This window comes from Trypanosoma conorhini (assembly GCF_003719485.1).
Source record: "Trypanosoma conorhini strain 025E chromosome Unknown Tco_14.4_contig_00304, whole genome shotgun sequence".
Taxonomy (NCBI): Eukaryota; Euglenozoa; class Kinetoplastea; order Trypanosomatida; family Trypanosomatidae; genus Trypanosoma; species Trypanosoma conorhini.
In genome coordinates, this window is record NW_021704392.1 from 1 (window position 1) to 20,259 (window position 20,259).

Consider the following 20,259-nt stretch of genomic DNA (forward strand, 5'->3'; position numbering starts at 1 on the left):
TGCTGCTCCTGCGAAGGCCGCCGCTGCTCCCGCGAAGGCCGCCGCTGCTCCCGCGAAGGCCGCTGCTGCTCCTGCGAAGGCCGCTGCTCCCGCGAAGGCCGCTGCTGCTCCTGCGAAGGCCGCTGCTGCTCCCGCGAAGGCCGCCGCCGCTGGAAAGAAGTCTGGTGGCAAGAAGTGAAAGGATGCTCATTGATTTTTGTTGTTTTCAGTTTTTCAAGCTTTTATTTTTAGTTCTTGTGTTTTGTATTGTTGCTAGTATGCGGGTGATTTGGTGCTTCTGACTCGAGTTTGTGTATTGCGTGGGCGCGCTGTGGGAGTGTTTGCTTTTCCTTTTTTTTTTTTCTTTTCTTTCCTTCGCTCGGTTTTTGTTTTGTTTTTCCTCCGCTGAACGGTGCAGTAATTTGTGCCGCCGCAGTGGGAGGCTGGCATCAGGTAAGACGGACACGCATGATTCCTAAGCTTAACGTGAGTGCTCTGCTTGACACGAGTGAAAGGGCCAGGGACCGCCAGGGTGCTGTGGGGGGCGGCCGGGGGGAGGCGGTGCGAACGCCACAGGACGCGCGGTCTTCCACGCCCCTGCGCATCCGCTGCACCGTGAAAGGCGTGCCGCGACTGGCCCGTGGTGGGTCCTCCCCTCAGTCGCGGCGTCCCGGCGCGGCCACCAAGTTAGAGGACGGTGCCGCAGCTCTTGACGTGTCTCAGCGCGCGGAGGAGCTTAGTTATGTTTTGGGCGGGAACATTCTGCAGGTTCAGGACGTGCACGCGCTGCAGTTGAAGGCAATTGAAATGGCAGAGCGGCTGCTGCTGATGGAGGAGTGGTATAAGCGGCAACTGCGAGAGCGCAGCTCATACGTCGAGCACCGCCTGATGCAGCTGGGGGCACCCAGAGGCGGCGGCGGCGGTGGTGGTGATGGTGCCCAAGTAACGCCGACAGCAATCGATAAGTCGATTGTGCCGCGAGTCATCCGAGGCCAACAGACACCTATAGGCATGACAGCAGGGTTGGGCCGCACTACGCTGAGCGTGGGTGCCGCCGCTTCTGGTCGCCGCGCGGCCGCCGCAGCCGCGCCCCACACTCCCAACAGCAGCGGGGGAAACCGGCGGACGCCTGACAGTTCTCGTGGGCGCCTCTCCCGCCACTGTCACGCCACGCCGCTGCGCGAGATCCCCTCGTCAAGCCAAGCTGTTGCGTCGCGTCACACACCCATTAGCAGACGCCCGAATAGAGGGGGAGGGTTGCACAGTGGCAGCCGACCAAGGAAGCCGGGTGTGGAACGACGGAAGTTGCGCAGCGCAAGCTTGAACATAAGCCTTGGGTCGAGAGGAAGTAGCGATACGGGAGTCGGTCAACTTCTGGACGACTTTCCAAGGCGACAGAGAAAGCGACGTAGCTTGGGCTCGTCCTTGTTGCTGACGGGGACAGGGACGAGCAACACCCCCAATCGTCGGCGTCCTGCATCAGTAAGGCTGGGATGGACTCCTTGAACAACAGCGTGGGAGCAGCGGCCTCCGCTAGACTGCGTATTTTTTTTTTCTTCTGTTTGTTCTTGTATTGTGTGCTTGTGCGTGTGCCTTGGGTGCTTTGTGTGCCGGACTGCCCAGTTGGTACTGGCGGAGTTGGAGCCTGTTTGCGACGTGGGGGGCCGGTGCAGGGATGGTGGGCATGTGTACATGTTTTTTTACTTCCTTTTCCGCCGCCGACTCGCCGCTCCCGCCTAGGGCACCTCCGCACGCGTGGCTGTGTGTGCACGCCGCCCACGGCGGAGGCGAAGTGGGCGCCGGCGTCTTTGGGGAGTCTATCTGCTGCCCGTCCCCTCAGATGCCCCCCTCTCACGCTGCGACGTTCTGGCAAAGCCGCACGTTCTCTCATGTATTTCCTCCTCCCCCTCCTCCTCTTCCTCCTCCCGCGGTCCGCTGCCTCTTCTCGACTCGCCGTCCGTCGCGCGTGTGTGAGTGTGTGCGTGTAGCCCGCACCCCCTCCCTTTTTACTCTGCCTCTGTTTTTTTTTTTTTCTGCCTTTCTGCCTTTGCGGCGCTCTTTTTGTGGGTTAGACGGCAGAAGTAGACCGGGAGGGGGAGGGGGGAGTACGCGGCGGGGGGCGCAGGTGCAAGGCATGGACCAGCGCAGCAAGACGCCGAGCCCGACGCCCGGGTCCCCGCGGCGGCCGGCGGTGAAGAACATTTTGAAAAGCGTCGAAAGTCACGTGCGGCTCATGTCGCACCTGGAGCACACCGCGACGTCGTCTAGCTACACCTCCCTGCGCCTCAAGAACGCGCAGACAGATGCGTGGTCCGACCCGTTTAATGTCACCCGTGTGCACAGGGCCACGCCAACGGACATTTTCTACCAGGAGGTTATTGCGCCGTGCGTGTCAAACTGCCTGGCGGGACAGAGCTACCTCTTCTTAGTGAGCGCACCCTGCGAAAGCGGCCGCAGCCAAACCCTCTACGGCAGTCCGCACCACAGCGAGAAGGGAATCATAGAGCTCGCCGCAGAAGAGTTGCTGCGGCGTGTGGTGGGGGCCGCAGACGGGCCCGAAACTGGCGGCCCTCGCGCGACCGTCACGCACTCCGCATTTATTGCACGCGGATCGCAGTTGCTGGAGACGCTTAGTGGCGAGCCGGTGCCAGTGGTGGAGTTCCCACCCCCCTTGGGGGCCACCGCATTGCCACAAATGCGTCTGCTCGGCTCCGCCCCCAGCGCTGTACAGATACCGGCGAAGAAGCACATGGATACCTCCTGCATCGTGCAGTTTCAGGTCTACGCTTCGGTGGATGCCTCGGGGCGGCGTTCCATGGCCACACTGACGTTTGTGGATGTGGCCGCGTTTCGCCCACCCCACTGCGGTGAAATTTGTCACCTCGTGGAGACGGTGCGTCGTGTGGCGGGCCTCTCCAGCGCCGGGGATCCCGGTTTTAAGCAGACGAAGCTGACGACGCTGCTTGAGCCCGCGCTTGTGGGCTACGTGACTCTCGTGTCCATCACAACCATCAGTGGTCGACAGGACTTGCACGAGGCCGCGTGTGACGCCCTGCGGTTCGCAGAGTCGCTGGGCCGCATTCACCAGGTCCTGATGCTGGTGCACATCAACACCCCCAGGTGGTTCTTGGACGCGGCGGAAAGGCTCGAGGACCTTCGCATGCAGCGGGAGCGCATTCTCTCGGAGCAGCACGCCCGTGGCGTGTACGATTTCTACCGAGCCGCCGCCAAGTGGCTCTCGGAGCACGTCAGCGACGTTGACGGCGCCTTTGACAGGCTCCTCGAGGAGACGGAGGACGTCCGCCAGGAGGTCGCGCGTGAGGTGGAGGCCCAGACGGCGGACCTGCAGGCCCGCATAAAGGCGGAGCAGCAGGAGTGTGCGGCGCAGCTGGAGCGAACGCGGGCCACCCACGCCGTGACGACGTCGCAGCTAGAGACGGTGAAGCGGCTAGACGAGACAATTGCGGGGCTCGACCAGCAGCTCACGCAGGGGGACTTCTACGGCGACCACAAAATCAGTGAGATGCGCATTGAAATTTCCACGCTGGAGAACGAGACGAACATGCACCGCCAGGAGCTCACGCAGCTGGAGAAAGAGGAGAGGCTCTACGCCAGCAAGTACCAGGAGGTGGTGGGCGTACTTGACAAGTACGCCGAGGACCTTGCCTGGGCCCAGGTGTGCTTTGCGCACGCCCTCGAGATGAGCACCATCCGCCGGAGGAAGGAGGAGCTCGAGGCGGAGCTGGAGCTCGCCTCGCGCGTGGCCCGCCGGACAACAGACTCCCTTCGCGTCGACCGGGAGCGCCGGTCAAAGATGTCGCGTCTGACAATGATGCAACAGCGTGTTGACGCCCTGCGAGAGCGAGTACACACGAACAGTAGCGCAAATAACGCGGGCTGCAGCCAATCGGAGTGCCACGACGAATCCGTTTCCCTCTCGCCACAGCACAGGCGACAACGTTTCGTGAGCCCACGTCATTCAGCGATGTAAATTCTCGCGATACATCCACATGCACAAAGACTATATATATATATGTCTGTGTAATATTGTTATTGCGTGTATGTATGGGTGTGTGTTGGTCGTTGTGGTGGGTGTGAGGGGACTGCAGTTGGATGTTGTGCGTGGCTCCATTTAGACGGGCTTATATTTAGAGGCGAATAGGAATAGATTGCGGTGTGGCGGACGTGACTTTGGGATTTAAAGGATATTTTTTCCTTTTTTTTTGTTCCACTCCTTTAGCGTCTGTTGTTTTAACTGCTCGTATGTTTTTCACTTTCCTCCCCCTCTGTGTTTTTGTGTGGGGGGCGAGTGAAGCAGAGGACGCGAGAAGGGTCCGCCTTTCTCCTCTCTTGTTTCACCCTCCACCTCTTTTCTAACGGTGGGAGCGTGCATCACGGTGTGTGTGTGTGAGGGGGGGGGGCGGGTGCGTCAGATGCGCGCGGTGGCGTGCCGCGTCCCTCCTCCCGTTTGTGTTTCTTGGCTTTGGGCGGTGCCCCCGCGGCACGTCTCTCTTGGCCTCCTCCTTTTCTCCCTCCCTCCGCCGCCTGCAACCTCTCTGTGGGCAGGAAGAGCAAGAAGCAGCGGCAGCAGCGTTCGTGGCGGCGGCGGCAGCGGCAGCGCAGAGGCACCGGGGGCATGCAGGAAGCGGCGTCGCTGGCGGAGTACCGCAAGGGCGGCACCGCCGCGGAGGATAACGTGCGCCGCGACGTCGCGGCGTCAGAGGCGACGAATGGGCTGCAGGCGACGCAGCCGAGCGAGGACGAGCTGCTGCACGAGGTGCTGGCGATGAACACGCTCGCGATGCAGCGGTGCAACGCCGAGGCGCTGGAGGACGCCTCCACGATTCTTAGCGACGCGTACATGAAGCTGCACAACCTCGCGTCGCCCGGCGGCGACACGCGGCTCATGGACACGCTGCGCTCCACCACGCTCAACAACCTCGGCGTTGTGGAGTGCCACCGCGGGCAGCACCGGCAGGCACTCAGCCACTTTGAGGCCGCGCGGCAGTTGGAGGAGCGGTGGGGGTCGGCCTCGCCCTCCGTCGCGCTGAACACCTGCGCCGCATACAACGCCCTGGGAATGTACGACAAGGCAACGGCCGCCGCGGTGGAGACCATCGACATGCTGCGCACGTTGAAGCTGCAGGAGGAAAGTGGCAACGCGGCGACGCTGCCGGGGGACGACGGTGGGAGCCGCTCGCTGCAGGGCACCGGGATTGCGGTCGCCACGTCGGAGAACAAGGTGCTTTGGGGCGCCGCCTGGCACAACCTGGCGGTGGCGCAGATCAACACGGCGAGGTACACCAAGGACCCCGCGGAGCACAGCAATGCCGCGGTCCTGTTTCAGAACGCAATGCGAGCAACGCAAGAGCTGCTTGGCCGCGACCACCCCATGACCAAAAGCGTGACGGAGACCTACCGCACGGTGCGGGACGTGCTGCGCTCCTACGGGGTCTACAAGCAGCACCACACGATGCTCACCGTCCCGCCGCGGCCGGTTGACCCCCGCGACGAGGAGGACGACATGGAGCGATACCTGCAGCAGTGCGGCGGCAAGTCGCGGCGACGGGCCAAGGAGAAGTTCCATCGCGACCTCACCATCACCTTCTGCGGCGAGGCCACGCATGGGGCGAAGCTGACGGAGCGCCTCGACCCCACGCCGTACCCCGGCGCCGTGGATGTAGCCTTTCGGGGCAAAGGTAGAAAAAAGATGCCGCGTGTGTTGCGCGGGATGACGCTCAGCGCAACCCTCCTGCGGGCTGGCCAGCTCTACGGCAACCCGCACCCGCTCCTCTACTCCCTGCCGCCCAACTACGACGCGGCGGAGCCGGAGACGCTCAAGGACGGCTACCTCGTGGGAAGCGACGCCTTCGCAGGCGCGACGCCCAACCCCCGCCCCCCCGCCGCGGCGGCGCCGGCGGCCGGGAAGAAGTCCCCTGCAAAGCAGCGCAAGGAGAACCCGGCGCCGAAGTCTGCGTACTCGGCCCAAACCCCGTCCGGCTCCAATTTCCAGCGGACGCCGCCAAACCAGCCACATCCTCCGTTTCCCCAGCACCACGCCCCGCCCAACTACCAAGAAAGCGGAAGAGCGTATCCGCAGCAGCAGCCGCCGCCCGGCTACAAGCAGCAGCCGCCGCCAAGCTACAAGCAGCAGCCGCCGCCAAGCTACAAGCAGCAGCCGCCGCCCGGCCGCGAAGAGGCACCGTCGGGGTACCAGCAGATGTCGTCGAAGAGCTACCAGCAGACAACATCTAGCTCCCAGCCGAGGGGGGCAGGCGGCGGAAACGTCTCAAAAGATCGGCGAGCGGCCCCGGGGACGGCCGCTCCACCCAGCAAGCCCCACCCAGTCCCCAGAGAGCCGACCGCAAGTTCCCAGGTGCCTCAAAAACTTCTTCCGCCTCTTGGGAAGGCGCCAGTGCAAGGCGGCGGTGGCGCCTCAACAGGGTCGGCGGGGAGGGCCCCCGATGACGGTGGCAATGGGAGCCGTCAACCACGCCGTGCTTCCAAGGGGCCTGTGACGACGGCAGGGCCCGCCTATGAGCAGGTAAAGTACATCCTCTTGGCGGAGCCTCAGGATAGCCAGCGGCAACAGCGTGGGGGGACGGAGCAACGCCTGCTCGATGGCTCGACGGGGCGAGTTTCCCTTTTGGGCGACGCTAACCGGCAGAAAATGGGTGGCGAGCTGCTGGCAGAGCCGGATGGCGGCAAGACCCACCGACTCTTTGATGCGATGTGGGTGTCGGGCAAGGAGTCCATGGACGTCAGCGGGACGCGGGAGGTGGGGCGGCCCAGCTACTACGTTTCCTCCGTCCTGGACATGTCAAAGGACTCGGTGCTAATGCCGGAGGAGGTGCTGCAGATGATGGTGACAAGCGCCTCCTCTTCCGAGGAAGACCTCCCGCCCATGACGGCTACCAGCAGCGTCTGAGGTGCCGGGTAGCGCCGCCACCGCGGCGGCGGCAGGGATCGCACGCAGCACAAAACAAACAGAAGACACCGTGGCGTTGCGCCGGGCGTCCATTTGCACAACGTTCATGTGCCGAATGCAAGCGGCGTGGTCGCTCCATGTAAAGGCGTATACCCCGCCTGCTCCTGCGCATTGGGGGGGGGGACGGAGCGGTGAAAAACACAAACAAGAACAAAACGAAACAAGCAAACAAAAACGAAAGGACGAAACAACCCAATAAGGGGGGAAAAAAAAGAAAACGAAGAGAAACCAGCAATATCTGTGTTTATATATATATATATCTTTCCATGTATATATGTATATCTATGTGTGGGGACGAAAAAGGAAAACGAAAAAAAAAACGAAAAGAAATGAGGTGACAAGAATTGTGTGAAACATCTAGACAACATTGGAGATCGCGAGCGAGGCAGAGTTGGATTCACCCGAAGACGGCGGCGGCGGCGGCGGCGGCGCACTGACGCGCCGCGGATGCTGCTCACATGTGTGTGTGTTTATTCGGCTCTTTTTTCCCCCTTCTTCTTTTCTGTGGGATCATTCCCTCTGCACTTTTTTTTATTCTCTCCCCCTCTTTGGCTGCCTCAATTACGGACGACGCTCGCTACACGGACTTCGTGGTCTCCACCCTCTTGCTTCTCATTTTCTGTTGGCTGCCGCTGACGTGCTCGTGGGACGGCAGATGTATGACTGTTCCCCCGCCGCACTTCCTCTCACAGCTGACGGAACGGGCCTGGGAAAAAATGTGCGAAAAATGTGTTTTTCCCCCACTTTTTTCTTTTACTTTCTTTCCCGCTGCTTCCTTCGGTGCCTCCTGTGGTTTGCGGGGAGGGGCGTGCGCGCGCCCCGGCCCTCTGTGCGGTGCATCAGCCTTTGCGTCTCTTCTCGTTTCTTCTGCTGGTGCTTCACGCGCAGTGGCAGGCCCTCACTACACACACGCAAGGGACGGCGTCTGCGCAAAGCCAAACAGCGACAACTTGTTTTTGTTTTTGTTTTAAAGAGCGGCGTGGGGGTCGTAAGGGCGCAGCTACAAGCAGCCACATTCGGCGTGCGCTCCCTCTCTCTCTCTCTCTTCTTCTTCTTCTACTTTGTACACATCTGTGTGTTATATGGCGCTTGTTCACGCTCAATACGGCGGCGGCGGCGGCGCCATCTACACGCTGCCCAACGAAGATCCGCCGTCCTCGGACGCGTTGGCGCGTTGGCGCGGCGCGGGATGTCCGCCGTACCCCTACCGACTTGTCCGTCGCCTCATCGTTGTGCCCGCCGCGGCGCCGCGTGCCGATGAGAGCGGCGACGCACCGTCTTTGCCGCAAGCGCAGCGGCTGCAGAAGACGCGGGAGGCGAATGCGCGGGACCGGCGGCGAAGTGAGCGGTACTCCGGCCTCCTCCGGAGCCACTACGTCCCCCTCGTGCCGTTCTCCACCTTCGCCGGGCCCCGGCAGGAGTCCTGCACCGTCCCCACCACCGCAGAGCACTCGGCGGCGATCAGGCAGCCGCAGTTTGGCCGGCCGAAGGAGGACTACTTAATGTGCCGCGGGTTCCACCCCGGGCCCGAGCAGTACGACCGCCGCGGAGGGCCGCGGATGGGCGCGGCGCCGCGGCAGACGTTGCAGCTCGAGAGAATGTATCGCCGCGAGGTGGCGCCCCTGCCGCCGCGCGTCCTTGGCCTCCCCGGCGGCGCGGGCGCCCTCTTCCCCATCTAATCCCCCCCCCTCTCCTACTATCGAACCCGCCGTACATATTGCGCTCCACACTGACTCCCACTTGCGCCCAGAGGCGGGGGCTGCATCGACGGTCGCGATTCACGCCGTGGCAGTAACCATGCCCCTCTCCTGCTTTCCCGCACATGACACTGAAAAGTAAGCAAAAAAAGGAAGCATGAGTTCACGCACAATCTCTGTCAACCACGCCAGGTAAGCCAAAAACGCGGCGGGCAGCAAAATGCCGCGGCGAATTGCAGAGTAAGAGGTACTCCCTCGGAAGGGTGACAGTACGCAAGCAAAATAACAAGCACAAAGTTCGACTGCCGTGTGCAAGGCCATGGTCAATTGGAAGGGCACGCCGTGGACAAGCACCATCCCTGCGTGGCCCGACGTGAAACAGGGGTTGCAGGGTGCGCGCGGAGCGAGCGCCCGCTTTTGCGGGCGGGGAACGTGCTCTACGGCGGTGCCCGTTGGGTCTGTCGACGGCGCCAAGTGGCGCAACACGGTGTGGTCCCCCTCCCCTCCCCCCGCTGGGTCTGTCGTGCTGGCGAGCTCGCGACGACTCTCTCGCCGGGGGAATTTTGCTGCGGGTTGTGGTCCTGCTGGCAGCAGCGGCGTCGCTGGTGTTCGTCGTGGACATGGCAGTGCCCGCAACGTCTGCGGCAACTGGGAAGGGGCCCAACACTGTGGGCGCCGCCGCTGCTTCGAGGTGCGGCCAGGGGCGTGGCAGCAGGAGTCATTTAGGGCTTAATGGCTTTGCTCCACCCGAGTGTTTTTTTTTTAGCTGCTTTTGAGTGAGCCTCCGTGATCTTTACACATTTGCCGTTTGCTGCTGTTACTGACATGTGCTGCGATGCACGCAATCCAGCAGACCCCCTTCCTTGCCACTTTGCTTTCTTCTTGCCTATGTCGCCTTCGCCGTGTGCGCAACGTGCCTGCAGCTCTGCGTGCTGCATGCGGGTGCCCCTCATCCTCCCACCCCCTTACCCTTCTTGCGCTCCGCTCACTGACACACACACACACACACATATATATATATATATATATGTTTGATATCGCACTCTGGCAGGCTTCTGCGGAAGAAGGACAAACAGAGGCAGACAAGTACACACACACACACACACACACACACACAAGGGCAGAAGGAGCGGGGTTTGCGTCAAGGCGGGGACTGGAACGAGGCATAAATAAGCTGCCTGGTCGTTGTTTGTCACGGCACTGTGTCGCTTGTCATCGCCCCCGTCCGCGCCTTCGCTGCGGTTACGTGGCATTGCTGTCAGGTGCGTTAGAAGCCACCGCCCTCCCGTCCCCCACTTCACGCAGCGAGGTGGATTAGTTAGCAGCGGAAGGGGGCACGGGGACGCGCCTGCAGCTCACCCCCGCATCTGCAGTTGTACTTTATAACCCCCTCGGCACGATGCTCCGTCGGGTCTTCCTGTCGCTGTGCTACAGTGTACCGCAGCTTTCCCGCGTCGGTATATTTCCGCTGCATTTGGATCCGCCTACTGCCCAGCACCGAGAGATCTTCCGGCTGCTGATTGGTGACACGACCCCCGATCGCTGCAACGCCGGCCGCGATGGAGGTGGTGGTGGTGGTCCGCGCTACGGCAACGGCCCCGGGCAGCTGGTGGGCTCGCTCTGCTGCCTCGAATCCCTTGCGGAGAGCCTGAAGAAGAGCGAGTGTGTGCCCTTCGAACACCTCATTTTGGTTCCCAACACACGCTTTCCCATCACTCTGCGTCTCTCGACGCACCTTGCCGCCATGACAACGCTTGTGGCGCGCGGCCTCCCCCGCGTGCACGTGGACTTCACTGCGCTTGAGAACCCAGACGAGGACATGCCGTGCGTGTACGAGTTGACGCAGCGGTACAGCAACAGCACGCTCGTGCACTGGCTGCAGGACGCACATGAGATGCAGAGGTGGGCCCATTTTAGTGACGTGAGGCTGCATGTGCCGCTCTTGCTGTTGCAGACGGTGAGCTTTTCTGTCAGCATGCTGGGTAAGCCGCGCGACGCACGGTTTGAGAAGAAGTATGCCTCTAGCGTCTTTGGGGCGTTGGGCGCGCCAGAGGGGGCGGCGGCAGCGCGGCAGCCGCCGTTGCAGGGACGGCCTCCGCAGGAAAAAACCAGCGACGATGCCGCGTCGCCCGCTAAAGCGGATGACAACGCTCGTGACAGCCACGACGACACGGCCGGCGGTGCTGGCGACTGCGGCGGTCAGGGCCGTACTTCGCCCCGCTGGGTGCACGGGGGCAACGGCGACGAGGAGGTGGAGATGAGCAGGTCATACTTAAGTTCCTCAGGCTCGTCGTGGCTGGCGTCGTCGCACAACGTGCCTTTGCTGCTGCAGCCTTCCGACCTCACGGACCGCGTCACCGGCGGCGGGCGAAGCCCCGGCGCGAGGGAGCTGGAAAGCACCCTACAGAGCAAAGGCGAGGCTGGCGGCAGGGCGGGTGGCGCCCCTGGCGATGCGGGAAAGACGGTGCGGGGCGCGAGTGGTGAGGCGACCGCGGCGACGCAAGCAGACGGCGCCGCAGACGCCAGTGGGGGGCCGCCGTCGACGAGGGAGGCGAATGAGTGCGGCTACGAAGACATGGTCGATGAGTTCGAGAGCCTGAGCCTCTCCTCGGACGCCATGCCAACCCGCCTCAAGGTCCGCCACCTCGTCGAGGAGCTCTTTTCTACGCACCACGGCATGGAATGCGCCCCCAGCCGTCCTGCCACCGCCACTGCCGCCTCGCCGCACGTTGAGGTGCACACTGTTCACCGCTGCACCGGGGCCGACGTGCGCCAGGCGCTCTGGGAGCGTGAAGTGGACCCGGCACTGCTGCTCACGGAGCCGGTGCATCGCTACATCACTAGCCATGGCCTCTACCACGACTACCGCAAGGGCAACTACCCGAACATGGCCCAGGTGCAGCAGTTCAGCAGTGGCAGCAGCCGCAGCAGCAGCTCGAGTGCTTGGCGAAGAGGCAAAGTGCAGTCAATTGGCCCCTCTGCTACTTTGTCTTTTCCTGGTCTCATACCGAGACTAGAGCTGCACTATGAGGCGAGCAACCTGCTCGCCTGCGAGTACTACGATAAGCTTAAATCGTTTGAGTCACCCGTGGATGAGGAGCCGGATCTTATAGTGCCAATTGGCGGCGATGGCTACATGATGCATTGCATCCGAAACAACTGGGACCGTTTTATTCCCTTTTTTGGGGTGAACGCCGGGCACGTGGGGTACCTGCTGAATGATCCTGCCACCCTGGGCGAGCTCTTCTCCGCCCCGCTGAAGCTGCACAGCACGATCATGCTCTACTGCCTCGCCGAGAAGGACACGGAGTCCGGGGAGAAGGTGCTGCTCTCACACTTGGCCTTCAACGATGCCTGGGTGGAGCGCTCCAGCGGGCAAACCGCCCACATCCGCATTCTCGTGAACGGCGAGGAGCGCATCCACTTGCGCGGCGACGGGGTGTTGGTGTCGACTGCGGCCGGCAGCACGGCGTACTGCCAGGCGCTCGGCGCGTCGCCGGTCCCCGTCGGGGCGCCGCTGATCCAAGTCGTGGGCAGCAACGTCGTCTCCCCGGCGCAGTGGCGGCCGACGCACCTCAACCAGGAGGACCAGGTGGAGCTGGAGGTGACGGATAGCTTCAAGCGCCCCTGCCGCTGCTTCGTGGACTCCGTGGACGTCGGCAACGTCACGCGCATGCTGGTGCGCTCGAGCCGAGCCGCGGGGGTCGCGATCGCCTTCACGAGCAGCTGCGACCTCCAGCAGAAGCTGTACCAGATGCAGTTTCCAAAGTCCAGGTGAGGGGAGCCGCAGCAACCCTCCTCCTCCCGCCACCTATGGAACAGCAAAAACCAGAAGAAGCAACCGGGGCGGGGAAAGGAGGCTCCCCACACTCCCCGCAAGTATGCACCGCCGGCATCGTCAATTGCTATCACTGTAGTTCTTCCATGTTTACTACGCATGCGTGCGTGCGTGTGTGTGTGTGTGTGTGACTGTGTTTGTCTGTCTGTGTCCTTCATTGCCCCCCGCTGTCCCCTCAATGTGCAGTTTAACGTCTGTCCGTGGCGATGCGTGGGCGTAGAAAACGAGAGGAGCGGCCGCAGAAGGGCTCGTTGTGCGGGGGCAGTCCAAAGAAGCGAGGAAGGGGAAAAAGCAATGCGGGGAAAACAGAAGCGACGGCGATGACATATAAAACGGGGGAAAGAGGGACTGATGCGGCTGCAGGGCGTCCACGTGCTTCTGCACTTCTGCAGTTGCCTCTCTGCATGCGTCGGTTCCTCCCCCGCGCAAGTCAAAGGCCCTATTTTTTTTTCCCCCAAAGAGAGCTGAAAACAAAAAGGAGGATTGGTGGGATGTTGGCCTCCGCCAAGGAAAACACGCACACACACACACACACCCACGCACAGGCACGTCCTTTTCCCTTCTCTTTCTCTATGCCCATTGCTATTTTACCACGTCTCTCTCACTCGCTGCGTGCGTGCTGTCTGCTGGGCCGGGGAGTGCGATGGAGAGAAGGAAGTTCGGCGAACGAGAGGGGTTTTTCATTTTTACATTTGTTTTTTCTTTTGAGTGCGCCTCTCTTACCTGCGTTTGTTTACGTGCCTCTCCACGCGTGGGATTTGGAGTAGGAGGGGGTGGGAGAAGGACCGGTGCTAATAGACACACGCACGGATATATATATATATATATCTACCCGGGCAGATACATAAGAGGAGGAGGGGGGGAGTGGTTCTTGCCTTTGCGCTTGTCGGTCCAGTCATGCAAGGTGACGAGGGTCGGCAGCGCCAGCCCCTTCGGCGTGGTGAGCACGCGGCAGCGGCGGCAACGCTGCCCGTGGAGCCATCGTTCATATTTGACGAGGGACGCGGCACCGTTCCCTTCAGCCAGCAGGGCACGCCACAGCCGACGCTGTCGGCCTCGCGTCAGCGTCCGCGCTTCGCCACGGCGCAGGACCTTGACGACGCCCTCCTGCAGGCCATTGAGGGCAAAATTACCCGCAAGAACGCCTGGGTCTCGAAGGACGCCAGCAACCTGCTGGAGGGCATCACCCACACCGTTGAGAGTACGCTGGATGCCGCGACAACCACCGACGAGTACTCCAGTTTTGCCAAGGTGGCAACCGTCGTGGAGGGATGTTCAAAGGTCTGGACCAGTCGCGTCGACAGCACGTACCAGCGCTCCAACCAGATGCTGCGGCGTCTGCTGCGGAACGAGGAGGGCGACGGGGACGGCAGCGACGGCGAAGCAACCGGCGCCGATGGAGACGCGGGTGTCGACGGCTCTGGCTCTGCCGCCGCCGCCGCCGCCGCCGCCGAGCGCAGGCGGAAGGCCGCCCAGCGTCGCACGCAGTCGGCCCGCACCATCGCCCTGGACCCGTCGGAGATCAACCTGGACGGCAAGGGCCGCGTGACGCTGGTCCATACCGGCGTGAACGCGCAGTTTCGTGCCATCACGGAAAAGTTCGATCAGGGCAACGCGCAGGGTCTGCTACTGCACAACACACCGCTGGGAGGCGCGGGAAACCTGATCCTCGACGTGGACTACGCACGCGAGACAGGTCGCGAGTACTCCACGCGACGAATTCGCCTTTCTGGCGGATCCCGACACGCCAAGCAAGAAACGGAGGATGAGGAAGCGTTGATGCGTGCCGCCGCCACCGCCACCGCCACCGCCACCGCCACCGCCGAGGAGTTTGATGTCGGCCTCGACGAGCCCCTCGATCTCCCCCCGTTCCTATCTGTTTTCTCCACAACGGCGTCGGCGGGGCAGAGTCCGCTTTCTGGGGATAATGGGAGGGGCGGCTACCGGCTGAGTGGCGACAGCGGCGTGAGGGCGGAGGAGGAGGCGGGGCGGCCGTCCATGATGTTGCCGTCGCTGCTGCTGCTACCGCACACGACGCCGTTAGAGGCGGAGGGGGCCGGGGGCGGCCACTCGGCGGCCATCGGGGAGCCACAGGGCCCACCGCAGGAGTCGGGGGCCGCCGCCTCGCTCTTCGCCGCAGACCACCAGCAACAGCAACTGCCGCCGGAGTACGAGCCCGACGCGGACGACGGGGACTGGGGCGGCGGCACGGACTACGGCGGCGCCTTTGACGAGGACGAGGACGAGGACGAGGACAACAACACCAACACCGGCGCCAGTTTTGGCGTTGCAAGCGGGAGCGACGCAAATGCGGAGGCGCTGCGCGAGCGTGTCGCGACGGAGGCACGCCATTTGGTCTCCGGCGTCGCCGAGTTGAATGCCATCGACGGTTGCCTCTTCGGCGAGAATCGTCTGGCGCTCGAGGCGGAGGACCCCACCTCGTGGTTCCCGCTTGCGGAGCCGCCTGTATCTGCGTTGTTGGGCAGCGCGGCACACAAAAACTCCGAGTTGCTGCGGCTTCACAAGGAACACCGCCTCGCGCAGGCCGTTGCACTGCCGCAGGGCGGGTCCACGCCGGCGAACAAGCGCGTGAAGCGGGAGAAGACCGTCGCGTTTGATCTTCCAGGAGAGTTGGCCATTGCCGCCGCCGGTGGCGGGGATGCGGGAAACTCCTCGTCCTCCTCCTTCCTCCTCTCGGGTGGGAGCGGCGTGGACAGTTCCGCCCTCAAGCAGAGCACGACCTCCGGGAAGAACATGACGCCGCTCGGGAAGGAGCTGCTGCTGGGGAAGGATCCGAACGCCATTCTTGCCTTCACGCAGAGCGTTGTGCAGCGTGCCAAGGCGCAGGAGGCCGGGCTGCTGCTTCCAGAGCCACCAGTGCCCGGCAAAAGCATTCCGTCGTATCTGCCTTACCCAATCCACGTGCCAACTTTCTTTCAGCCCTTCTCAACCTCGCTGCTGCAGTGGAATCTCCTGCGCAAGTCAGCATCGGGCCACACCCTTGCAATTGGCAGCGCCGCGCCCTCCCGGCGCGTGAGTGGCGTCCTTGCGAATAAAGACTGGGACGCAAAAAGGAGCGGAGACACCCAGAGCCAATTTGGCCGCGACGACGACGACGACGGCGACGACGGCGGCGGCAGTGGTGGACCCGGCGCAGTTGGCGCCATGCCTGTGGAATTTTTTCATGGCGGCGCCGAGGCCGACGACGAATTCATGGGGGCCGGCGGCTTCGACGACTACGACGAGGACGGCGGCGTCGCCTACCGGGGTGCGGAGGACCCGCTGCGGCAGGTGGAGGCCCAAATACTCTCGAGCCTCGAGCGTTCCGAGTTGGCGCGGGCAAGTGCTGCCGCGACGACGGCGTTGAGCGACGGACGCCGCAGCGGCGCCAGCGCGCTCGCCGGCGTGGACCCGCTGACGCTGGCGCGGGTGCTGCAGCCGCCGCAGACGGCTCTCCCGTCGCAGGTGGACGTTGTGCGGCTGCGGCAGGAGATGTGGCGGGCACTGGAGGACGCGATGCGGCGCAGCCCCGCCGCCCAGGCGCGGCCCCACGACGGGGAGGAGCGGCGGAAGTCGGCGGGGCACAAGCGTCGCCGTGCGGCGGAGGAGGAGGCGGGCGGGGCGGGGCGGCCGCGGTTCAGTGAGCTGGTCCTGCCCATCCTGCCGCGCGTGCCGACAATCTCCGCGACCGGCACGCTGTCGCCGGCCTTCTTCTTCTTTTCCATTCTCTTCCTCGCCAACGAGCATGGGGTGCTGTTGGAGAGCGTGCCCGGGCTGGACGACCTCGTCGTGCGGGGCGTGAGTCCCCCGGCAAGTCCCGCGGCCGCAGAGTGATGGCGAGGCGGGGGTTGGGTGGGAGGGACACTAGAGAGCGACGGGCAGGAAAAGAAAAAAAAAGGTGAAAGGAGGAGGGGAAAGACAGACAACGTCTCCTCGGGCATTTGCTGCCGTGAGCTCAGCAACGGTCAGAGGGCAAAAAAAAAAAAGAAACTGACGAAGAAGAGAAACTGGGGGTTGGTGGGCAAATATGCCTTCTTGCACGCCTCTTTTGTGTACTTACCTACGCGTGTGCGTGCAGGCGAGAGAGATCGTCACTGCAGGAGGTAGACTGGAGCCACGCCCGTCCTGGTAGAATGCGTGCAAACTGCACTCAACTCCTGTGGCACACACACACACACACACACATACAGGTATATACATATATGTATATGCATAGAAATGTACTGAGAATAATTGGTAGACTGAGGTGTCTACCCTTCCTGTTTTCTTGTTTCATGGAGGTTTTTTTTTTCCATTTCACCTTCCCCTGCCTTCCCTTTCCCGCACCGGCGCGGCACGCTGGGGCGTCGCAGTTACACCTTCGGGACGGCATGAGGCCTGGCGGGAGCCACACCCCACCCAAACGGCAGGAAGGAGTAAGCACCCGGGTAGTGAGTTGACAAGCACCCATCAAACCGCGGAGGAGGGTGTTTGGCCGGCTTCAAAGAGGAAGGAAGGAGGGGGTGGGGGAGGGGAGGCGGAGCAGCGGCGGAGGGAGATGTCGTTTCCACTGCCAAAGAAGTACTACCTCCTGGTGCACGATGCGGTTCGCAAGGTGGTTGGGGCAGACGCGGAGATCGCCGCCTTCGTGTCGTCGAAGGGGAAATTTCAGTGCGACATGCTCGTCAACGCCGCCGCCACCGACCCTGACCTGGCGGGCCCCGCAGGCGCCGGCGGGAACGCCCACGTGCGGGACTTTGCGCTGGGGCTGCAGCGGTACTTGGGCAGCTGCGACGTTGTCGTGCGGCGTCGGCGCCTCGACGTTGTCTTCCTCGACCGCGAGGTGCTGCAGCTTGCGTTGGGGGCCCCGCGGCGGGCGATCAACAACCTGCGGGACGGGGCGGGGATCAACGCGGAGCCGGAGTGGACGCGCCGCAACCGCCTCCGCATCTCGCTCGGCTACGACGAGGACCTCTTCCGCAGCGCGTGCGACGCCAAGATGAACATCGCCGCCCGCCTGATGGAGAAGTGGGTCTTTGACACTTACTACGACCCCGCCCACTGCGGGAGCGTGGATCAGTTCCTGCAGACGAAGTGCCCGCCGGTGTCGTTCTGGCTGGCCCACGGCTACGATCTGGCGAGCGAGTACCGCTTTGACCACCATGTCTCGCTGGCCGGCACCATCTCCCATAACTTTGCGAAGTACTACGGCGAGTTTCCCTTTGACAACCCCTACTGCCCCGGGGAGGACTTGAACACCATGGCCTCCGTGCAGTGGCTCTGCAGGGCGTGGAAGCAGATGCCGATGGAGGACGCCACGGTGTGTGAGCTGCAGCTGGGCATGCAACAACAACGGCCGCCGCCGTCACGAGATTAGAGTCGGGGAGAGGCGCCCTACTGAAACGATGTCGTGCAGACAGGGAGAGAAAGAGAGAGACGAAGCTCCACGACGGACACGGCAGCGGATGCAGCCGCGCCCAAACCACACTTTTCTTCTTTTACGCGCTTACGTGCGTTGCAGACAAACCTCCATGCAGGATGCCTATGGTGTTGCAGCTGCGTGCTTGCCTGCTGTCACCCTCCATTCTTTGGGTGCGCCCCAGCGCTCTTTAATTTTGTCTCTCATGCCTCCTCCTCCCTTCGGCGCCGCAACGTTGACGAGCGAAGGAAGAGCAAGGGTACCCAGCAGGAGGAGAGAGGAGGGGCGAGGAGCGCCGCGGCCGCACAGCGAGGAAAAAAATGGGCACAGCGCCTGGCGACGGCAGCAGGAATGCGCAGGGTAGTAGCGGCGGCGGTGGGGTTATTAGTGGCAGCGCCAAGGCAAATGGCGGGGCGCCCGCGGCTTCGACGAGTTCCGCATCGCCACCGCCGCCGCCGCCGCCGCCCCCTTCATCCTCGGCATCGCCCCCAACCGCCACAGCGGCAACGGCAACAACAACGACGGAGGTGTCGGTGTCCTCGCCGTCGCGTCGGCTTGCCCTCTTCGGCAGCCGTGCGCTCGCCGCCGGAAGCAAAGGGCGTGCACCGGCGCCTGCGTCCTCCGTGCCTGCGCAGCAGCAGCAGGGGTTGACGACGTTTGGTGCGCGGCGCGGCGACCTCGCGGCGCACATCCGTCAGCGCAGTGAGTTGTCCTCGCAGGGAAAGTACCTCGTCGTCGGAGACGGCATGATGGCGCCGTTCATGGCGCTTTGCCTGCGCGTCCACGGCCTGGACTGCGACCTCGCCCACCACGTGAGCGGCAACGACATGGACCGCGGCACCATCGTCCTCACGCCCTCCGTCACGCAGGTGATGGGCGACGTGCTGAACGTCTCCGTCCCGAGCGGGAGCGTCGTTGGCCGCATTTTGACCTTCGACCACGTCGGAAATGACATGTGCGACGTGGATTTGAACGAGTTCCGTGAGAAGGGCGAGAGCCCGACTTTTTTCTGCTGCGATCGGCTCAAGCTGGAGCGGGCGCTGCTGTCGCTCTGCGAGGTCGGCTCCCACAGCTGCCACGTGCTTCCCAAGCCGCACGTCGACAGGGGCGGGCTTGAGCCGCTGGAGAACGGCGGGGTGCGGGTGCGGTTTGCGAGTGGCATGCACCAGGACTACCTGGGCGTCATCTGCACAAGCCGCAACCAGGAGCTGGTGCCGGAGCTCACGCTCACCAATGAGGAGCTGCAGCAGCGGGCGGAGAACGCGGAGAAGTTCAAGGAGAGCCTCGCGAAGGCGGTGCGCTGGATGGAGTTGTGCGTCCCCCCGCTGCCGGAGCTGGGACGGTTTGAGAAGCGCTTCACGCCGGGCTCGCAGGAGATCGTTGAGCTGCTCACCCCCCGCGACGCCAAGATGACGGTGCGTCCCACGATGATGGCGACGAAGCTCTTCTACAACGTCACCATCACCATCCCGGACGGCACCACAGACCCGCGGCTGAAGAGCACCAGCACGAAGCAGTTCTGGGACGACGTCGTCATGCACTGGACCTCCGGGGTGCCGGGGTACATTCCCCACACGATGTTCCGCCCCATGATGACGCACATGCAGCAGCACTTCACGAAGGGCGGCGCGCTGGTCTACCGCACCCCGCTATTTCTCATGCCGCACTGGTCAGAGGGCGGGGGGCGCGTCATTAAGCTGGCGCACGCCGCTCACGGCTGCGCCTTTGACGCCATTGACGTGGCCGACGCGCAGGGGTTTACAGACTGCTTCGGCCTCGCCCGCGCCGTGGCGGGGGGCGACGACGTGCAGCAGTTCCTTCGCGAGCGGCGGCTGCAGGTGATGGAGGAGCTCGACTACCACGCCCTGCTGCTGAACTACGGCGTCAAGGAGCGAGGGCAGCTGGCGTACATGTCGTCTCGCTTTGCCATGAAGATTATGCGGCGGTACAAAAAGAGCTGGCGCAGCATTTTGCAGAACTACGTCACGATGATGCCCAAGTTGGCGAAGTAGCCGCCGGCCGTGCGCCTGCCCACGCGCCGTGAAAATACGTAACGCTTGTTTCTGAGACATATGCCCGTTACGTAAGCCCTTTCTCTTTCTCTCTCTCTTTTTTTCTTTTGTATTCATTGACTGGCATGCTTGTAACTTTTCTGCGCCTGCCCGCGACACGGTGGTGGGGGCTCACACGCGCCCACAACGAGGGCAACACGACAAGGCGGGAAAACACAAGCAACAACGAAAGGGAAAAGTAAAGAAAAGGAAGATGTCATAGTTGCTGGAATGGAGGAAAGAACGGTTTCCCTGCATTCGTGTGTGTGTGTGGTGGGTGGTGTCTGTGGTGGGAGGGACGGAGAGAA

The 20,259-nt window shown here is 62.9% G+C and overlaps 9 protein-coding genes across 9 annotated transcripts, besides 21 other annotated features; all 9 read left to right on the forward strand.

The window, feature by feature from the left end:
- Positions 1-195: 195 nt before the first annotated feature.
- Positions 196-248: a microsatellite.
- A 71-nt stretch (positions 249-319) lies between these two features.
- Positions 320-378: a microsatellite.
- A 69-nt stretch (positions 379-447) lies between these two features.
- On the forward strand, positions 448-1,485 carry Tco025E_05315 (uncharacterized protein; the record flags this gene model as incomplete). Its single annotated transcript, XM_029372216.1, has 1 exon — positions 448-1,485. The coding sequence occupies one exon, from the start codon at positions 448-450 to the stop codon at positions 1,483-1,485; it is 1,038 nt and encodes a 345-aa protein (XP_029227673.1).
- Positions 1,486-1,554: 69 nt separating this feature from the next.
- Positions 1,555-1,590: a microsatellite.
- A 285-nt stretch (positions 1,591-1,875) lies between these two features.
- Positions 1,876-1,905: a microsatellite.
- A 208-nt stretch (positions 1,906-2,113) lies between these two features.
- On the forward strand, positions 2,114-3,970 carry Tco025E_05316 (uncharacterized protein; the record flags this gene model as incomplete). Its single annotated transcript, XM_029372217.1, has 1 exon — positions 2,114-3,970. The coding sequence occupies one exon, from the start codon at positions 2,114-2,116 to the stop codon at positions 3,968-3,970; it is 1,857 nt and encodes a 618-aa protein (XP_029227674.1).
- Positions 3,971-4,033: 63 nt separating this feature from the next.
- Positions 4,034-4,076: a microsatellite.
- A 539-nt stretch (positions 4,077-4,615) lies between these two features.
- On the forward strand, positions 4,616-6,907 carry Tco025E_05317 (uncharacterized protein; the record flags this gene model as incomplete). The annotated part of the gene is made up of 1 exon (XM_029372218.1): positions 4,616-6,907. One exon carries the CDS (start codon positions 4,616-4,618, stop codon positions 6,905-6,907), a length of 2,292 nt encoding a protein of 763 aa, XP_029227675.1.
- A 294-nt stretch (positions 6,908-7,201) lies between these two features.
- Positions 7,202-7,253: a microsatellite.
- An 8-nt stretch (positions 7,254-7,261) lies between these two features.
- Positions 7,262-7,297: a microsatellite.
- Positions 7,298-7,375: 78 nt separating this feature from the next.
- Positions 7,376-7,398: a microsatellite.
- A 595-nt stretch (positions 7,399-7,993) lies between these two features.
- Positions 7,994-8,029: a microsatellite.
- A 20-nt stretch (positions 8,030-8,049) lies between these two features.
- On the forward strand, positions 8,050-8,646 carry Tco025E_05318 (uncharacterized protein; the record flags this gene model as incomplete). Its single annotated transcript, XM_029372219.1, has 1 exon — positions 8,050-8,646. One exon carries the CDS (start codon positions 8,050-8,052, stop codon positions 8,644-8,646), a length of 597 nt encoding a protein of 198 aa, XP_029227676.1.
- A 337-nt stretch (positions 8,647-8,983) lies between these two features.
- Tco025E_05319 (uncharacterized protein) lies at positions 8,984-9,397 on the forward strand (the record flags this gene model as incomplete). The annotated part of the gene is made up of 1 exon (XM_029372220.1): positions 8,984-9,397. The coding sequence occupies one exon, from the start codon at positions 8,984-8,986 to the stop codon at positions 9,395-9,397; it is 414 nt and encodes a 137-aa protein (XP_029227677.1).
- Positions 9,398-9,655: 258 nt separating this feature from the next.
- Positions 9,656-9,674: a microsatellite.
- Positions 9,674-9,702: a microsatellite.
- A 50-nt stretch (positions 9,703-9,752) lies between these two features.
- Positions 9,753-9,781: a microsatellite.
- Positions 9,782-10,063: 282 nt separating this feature from the next.
- On the forward strand, positions 10,064-12,442 carry Tco025E_05320 (putative inorganic polyphosphate/ATP-NAD kinase, putative,poly(p)/ATP NAD kinase; the record flags this gene model as incomplete). Its single annotated transcript, XM_029372221.1, has 1 exon — positions 10,064-12,442. One exon carries the CDS (start codon positions 10,064-10,066, stop codon positions 12,440-12,442), a length of 2,379 nt encoding a protein of 792 aa, XP_029227678.1.
- Positions 12,443-12,602: 160 nt separating this feature from the next.
- Positions 12,603-12,654: a microsatellite.
- Positions 12,655-13,015: 361 nt separating this feature from the next.
- Positions 13,016-13,051: a microsatellite.
- A 261-nt stretch (positions 13,052-13,312) lies between these two features.
- Positions 13,313-13,333: a microsatellite.
- A 66-nt stretch (positions 13,334-13,399) lies between these two features.
- Tco025E_05321 (chromosome-associated protein H) lies at positions 13,400-16,336 on the forward strand (the record flags this gene model as incomplete). Its single annotated transcript, XM_029372222.1, has 1 exon — positions 13,400-16,336. One exon carries the CDS (start codon positions 13,400-13,402, stop codon positions 16,334-16,336), a length of 2,937 nt encoding a protein of 978 aa, XP_029227679.1.
- Positions 16,337-16,665: 329 nt separating this feature from the next.
- Positions 16,666-16,691: a microsatellite.
- Positions 16,692-16,790: 99 nt separating this feature from the next.
- Positions 16,791-16,824: a microsatellite.
- Positions 16,825-16,987: 163 nt separating this feature from the next.
- Positions 16,988-17,036: a sequence feature (GA-rich).
- A 3-nt stretch (positions 17,037-17,039) lies between these two features.
- On the forward strand, positions 17,040-17,858 carry Tco025E_05322 (uncharacterized protein; the record flags this gene model as incomplete). The annotated part of the gene is made up of 1 exon (XM_029372223.1): positions 17,040-17,858. The coding sequence occupies one exon, from the start codon at positions 17,040-17,042 to the stop codon at positions 17,856-17,858; it is 819 nt and encodes a 272-aa protein (XP_029227680.1).
- A 362-nt stretch (positions 17,859-18,220) lies between these two features.
- On the forward strand, positions 18,221-19,912 carry Tco025E_05323 (uncharacterized protein; the record flags this gene model as incomplete). Its single annotated transcript, XM_029372224.1, has 1 exon — positions 18,221-19,912. One exon carries the CDS (start codon positions 18,221-18,223, stop codon positions 19,910-19,912), a length of 1,692 nt encoding a protein of 563 aa, XP_029227681.1.
- Positions 19,913-19,995: 83 nt separating this feature from the next.
- Positions 19,996-20,020: a microsatellite.
- Positions 20,021-20,120: 100 nt separating this feature from the next.
- Positions 20,121-20,164: a sequence feature (A-rich).
- Positions 20,165-20,211: 47 nt separating this feature from the next.
- Positions 20,212-20,243: a microsatellite.
- Positions 20,244-20,259: the final 16 nt, after the last annotated feature.